The following is a 4,983-nucleotide window of genomic DNA, read 5'->3' as shown; positions in this document are numbered from 1 at the left end:
ACCCTGGCAATCCAGGGGCATACATTTGTCACAACTGTGATTCTTGTGACTGAATGAAGCACAGCCTGCTAGTTTAGTTCAGTAGGTTGTTGAGAATATTGTATTGTAAACCTTTTAAGACTGTTGGTCTGTTTGTTTTTGTTTGCTGTTAGGCAACTTACATGCTAATAAAGAGGTTTTAGCACTGAAGATGATTTAATTTTATTTCTCAACACAGTAGACAATTCAAGTAACTGATCACCTCCTTTAATCCCATTGTTTAAACATAAGGGGCATTGATGACAACTATCATGGGGTGGTATTCATATTAAAACTTATTTGCAGTTTCTAGCTTAAAAAACGAAAAAGTTACACACATTTTTTAACATCCCTTTTTATCACTGAAATCCCGTTGAAACTCTATAGGGACAACCAACCCCATACCCTGTGACAACCAACCCCGTGATGGGGTTGATTGTCACATTGTGTCAGAGTGTCTTTGATGGTTAATTGCTCCCTGTTACAATACATTCTAAAAGTAAAAATGATACACATTTAAAGCCAAGACCCCAAGCTTTCATTTCATGTAGGAGTTACTGCTGAAAGAGTTTTTGAAGATGAGCAATTCATGCATGAGTAAAAATTGTGACAACCAACCCCGGTCTCCCCTACATTTAATATTAAATGTTTCTCCGTACCGAGGTCCTGGTTGTGAGCCTTCTCCTGCCCCTCCACGAACAGCAGGCTGTACCCGTCCCACAGCTTGGCCATGCCCTGAGGACACATGGGCACCTGGGCGTCCTGGCTGTGCTTCACCAGGGTGTATCCGATGCTTGAGCCACGACCCACAGCCCCAGGGGGTCCGGAGCGACCCGTGGATCCAGTGGCGCCTGGAGAACGAGACAACAAGAAGAAATAAGAGGTTTGTTTCGAATGCTAACTGTTGGGAAAATACTGAATGTCCTCGTCCAACATCAGAGTACAGATGATAACAAAGGTATCCCAACTGTAGCTGTGAACATGACAGGATGTGTGATTACCTAGAAGAGCATCAGGACTGTTTGAGGCATATGATAGCTATGTGATTAACATGATGATTCAGCCTCTATGGAGAGAGACATATNTCACATACAGAGCATCAACTAGTTCCTGAACAGTGTCCTTCACATGCTGATATCCAAAAGAGGGAGTTCCACAGTCACAAGATGGAGGAATAGAAAGCAGTATTCAATGTTTACTTCAGATTAGCTCCACGTCAGAAATGAGCATGCTTGTCAAAAGTCAACATTTTTAGATTTTCAGAAAAAAGCCAACATTTTGAGAAAAAAACTGTAGTAAACATTGAATACTGCTTTCTATTCCTCCATCTTGTGACTGTGGAACTCCCTCTTTTGGATATCAGCATGTGAAGGACACTGTTCAGGAACTAGTTGATGCTCTGTATGTGATGACTACTTCCATTCTGGAGAGGATCACAGATACATGGATCCTGAGGTTGAAGCTCAAGCTGGTGACGAGTGATATTTTTCTAACACTAACTTAGAAAGAGTCCAGGTATTTGCATGGGGGAGATTTCTGAGTTAAAATAGCATATTTAGAAGTTTATCATAGCAGGTAAATGTCTGACCTTGTTCTCCAGCGGGTCCGGGGAAACCGGGGGATCCGGCATCACCGCTAGATCCGGGGTAACCAGGAGGTCCAGTCTGGCCCAGTTTACCTCCAGGACCGGGACGACCCTTAGACCCTAAAGCAGGACACACGTTCACTCAGGGGTCAACAAAAAGTCCAGAGAGCAGTTTTTTTATTCGTATTAGCTTAGCTTAGCATGAAGACGAGAAACACGTGGAAACAGATAAACTACATCCTTACCAAAAGCAACAAAATTCACCAACAAGCTTCTTAAAAAACGTAATATATAACATTTCACAACACATTTCTTATAGTATTGAAGTTGAAGCTGTTTTGCTGAACAGTAAACACACTAAATAAACTGTACTTTACTTAGTTACATCCTTGATAAACAACAAATATTCATTATGGGTACATACATTATAACTTTTGTAAATATAAAATCTTTGTATGTTAATCACACCGTATAAAAACACTGATGGTTTACTAGTGAGAAGTTTTGCTATGCCAGTAAAGTGTATTTTCTTAGCTTAGCTTAGCATGAAGACGAGAAACAGATCACCTACATCCTTACTAAAAGCAAAAAAACACCAACAAGCATCTCAAAAGATAAATATTCAACATGTTATAATATATTTATTGTATTATTGAAGTTTTTGCAGAACTTTTTAAATCTTTGGACAGAGCTTGGCTAGCTTTTAATCCAGTTTTCATCCTTTACGCTAAGCTAAGCTAAGCTAAGCTAAGTCTTCCCGCCCTAGCCTCACACACAGACTTCAGAGTGAAATCCATCTTCTCATTTAACTTTCACTAAATACTAAATTACCCCTTTGGACACAACCAAATAATGAGAATGAAACCTGATGTTTTCTTGTCATTTAGATATAATTTTTGGCCTTTTTCTTAAAAACAATATCGTTATTTTGTCTTTAATGGTAACAAAAATCTGTTTTATTTTGTTTTAATTTTATTTCTGTTTGTCTGTATTATTATTATTATTTTTGGCTTACATGTATTCTGTATTCTGCATTTTGTATGTTTTGTAAGTAATTGCTGTTGTCTTTTTTAACTTTTTCTCAAGTACTTTTTGTTATTATTATTTTTTTTTAAATGTCGTAAATGTTGTGTATTAATCTCAATAAAAATGTGATCACCAAAAAGAAAAAATTGTAACAAAAACAAAGATCTGGACTCTGTGATTCCTCACCTGAACGTCCGGGGAGTCCCGGCTGTCCAGGTTCTCCAGGAGTCCCGCTTCCTCCTCCTCCTCCGGGGTAACCAATTTCTCCGTAGGGTCGCTCGAAGTCTTGCGGTATCCTGGGAATCGTGAGTCCGGGGGCTCCCTTACGACCGGGACGTCCTGGAGAGGAAGGGATGGAGAGAGAGGAGGAAAGAATTAATTAACACAAAAACGTACAAAAAAATACTTAGTTCCCACTTGACAGTTAACGGAAAGAACAAAACAAAAAAACAACAATACGAAAACGTAGGGGGAAAGCGGCTTAACTTCTCTTAACTTCTCTTAACTTCTCTTAACTTCTTATTTAAGTCCTCTTACCTTGTACTCCCTTGGCTCCTTTGTTTCCGTAATATCCAGAATCACCGGGATAGCCATTCAGACCAGGACCTCCGCTGTATCCGCTCTCTCCTATTCCTCCTAAAAAACACCACAAAAACATTTGTCTTTTAACACTTTTGTTTGGGATTTATTTCATATTGTTTACGGGCCAATCGGAGCTTCACTGACCTTTGAACCCGGGGCTTCCGGGGAGTCCGGGGCCTCCGGGAAAACCAGGTTCTCCCTTTCTCCCGGGGGATCCTGGGAAACCTGGGAGTCCGGGGTCTCCTCGGTCTCCCTGAGCTGTGCCGGGACCAGGGGGACCGGGAGGACCTGGAGGACCCTGGAAACCTGAGGAGAGGAGGAGAGAAGGAGAGGAGTCAGGACGAGAGGATACAGTGAAAGGAAATAGGAAACAAAACAGGTTGATAAAAAAAGGGAAAGGAAAGGAAATTGGGTTTGAGGAAAGGAAGTAAATGAAAAGAAAGAAGGAAACTAAAGAAAATTCGGGTAAGAAGTAAATCAAAATAAAGGAAAGAAGTTTCGGAAAAGAAAGGAAAGGAGAGGGTAGGAAAGGAAAGGAGAGGGAAGGAATTAAAGGAAAGAAAAGGACAGGATAGGATGGGACAGTAGAGGGGAGGATGGGGAATTGGTTTTAGAAAAGGAAGTAAATCGAAAGAAAGGAAAGCAGGTTGAGAAAAAGAAAGGACAGGAGAGGGAAGGAAATTAAATTGGGTTAAGAGAAAGGAGGGAAATACAACAAAATGAAAGGACATTGGGTTAAAAGAAAGGGAAGGAAATGTAGGGAAAGGGAAGGAAAGGTAAGGAAAGAGGCTTAAGAAGGAAAGGAAAGAAAATGAAAGGTAAGGAAAGGAAAGGAAAGGAAAGTTAAGAAGAGGACAAGATAGGACATTAAAAAGGACAGAAAGTAAATGTATTTACCATATTCTCCATCCAGTCCAGGGAGTCCTGGGTCTCCAAGAGGTCCAAGAACGTCTGATCCCACCGTGGGACCGGGGGGTCCGGGAAGACCGGGGAACCCTGAGCGTCCGGGACCACCTGACACACACAAATAAAAACAAACCATTTTGATATTAGCTAATTCATACTCTATCTGTATTCTTTAAAGGTCCCCTATTATACTGTTTTTCATCAATATATCACGGGTCTCAGATATATCCAGAACATGTCTCTGATTGGCTGAAACACCAAACAGATCATTGCAGCATTACCCATAATCCCCTCTGTTTCAGCCCTGTTTCAAAAGTGCTGATTCTCTGTCTGTTACTTTAGATGAAAATAAGGAGCCACTCCCCACGCCCCTCTGAGAGAGATTTGGTTAACAAGAACACAATAGCCGCTTTCAAACCAAGTACTTTGCCGTACTTAGTTCCCAGCACTTAGTTCCCCCATGGAACTAAAGAGCAGATCGCGTTCACACCGGAACAAGTTCCCTGAGGGAAGATTACTTGGGACTCCCAGCAGCTTCTACTGAAGCCTTCCGAGTAAATCGCCAGAACGCCGACACCTCCTCATCTCTACCGCTCCCATGTTTTTTTTGTGTTACCATAAGTTATTCTCTCTCCGTTGGTGCGCTGGGCTAATGCTAATGCTAATAATGCTAATGCCAGCAAATACAATGGCGTCTTCAAAAAACCTTTCCGAGTTTTACGAGCTGTGGTTTGCAATTCGCCCAGCCAGTCAGAAATTGGAACTTTTTTCTCCCCAGGAAAGTATCACCTCTCTAGCAGGCACTAAAAAGGGGGAAAAAGTTCTCATGAACTGTTTCTCTTCCTGGCGTGAACGCAAAATCCCAG

At 41.3% G+C, this 4,983-nt stretch overlaps 1 protein-coding gene across 1 annotated transcript in view; it reads right to left on the bottom strand.

Annotated features, from left to right (window-relative positions):
- The window catches only part of LOC104944130 (collagen alpha-4(IV) chain-like), a 22,589-nt gene that overhangs the window by 4,236 nt on the left and 13,370 nt on the right, over window positions 1–4,983 (bottom strand). Inside the window, exons 10-15 of the mRNA XM_010769606.1 lie at window positions 4,109–4,225; window positions 3,356–3,517; window positions 3,167–3,265; window positions 2,816–2,968; window positions 1,607–1,723; window positions 731–869 (exon numbers count right to left, since the gene is read on the bottom strand). Of these exons, the coding sequence (XP_010767908.1) occupies window positions 731–869; window positions 1,607–1,723; window positions 2,816–2,968; window positions 3,167–3,265; window positions 3,356–3,517; window positions 4,109–4,225 (787 nt within the window). The remainder of the gene's footprint in view (window positions 1–730; window positions 870–1,606; window positions 1,724–2,815; window positions 2,969–3,166; window positions 3,266–3,355; window positions 3,518–4,108; window positions 4,226–4,983) is intronic.

This window comes from Notothenia coriiceps, unplaced genomic scaffold, assembly GCF_000735185.1.
Source record: "Notothenia coriiceps isolate Sejong01 unplaced genomic scaffold, NC01 NC01_scaffold00007550, whole genome shotgun sequence".
NCBI lineage: Eukaryota > Metazoa > Chordata > Actinopteri > Perciformes > Nototheniidae > Notothenia > Notothenia coriiceps.
The sequence above is the reverse complement of the archived record's forward strand: the minus strand, read 5'-3'. Positions and strand labels throughout refer to the sequence as shown.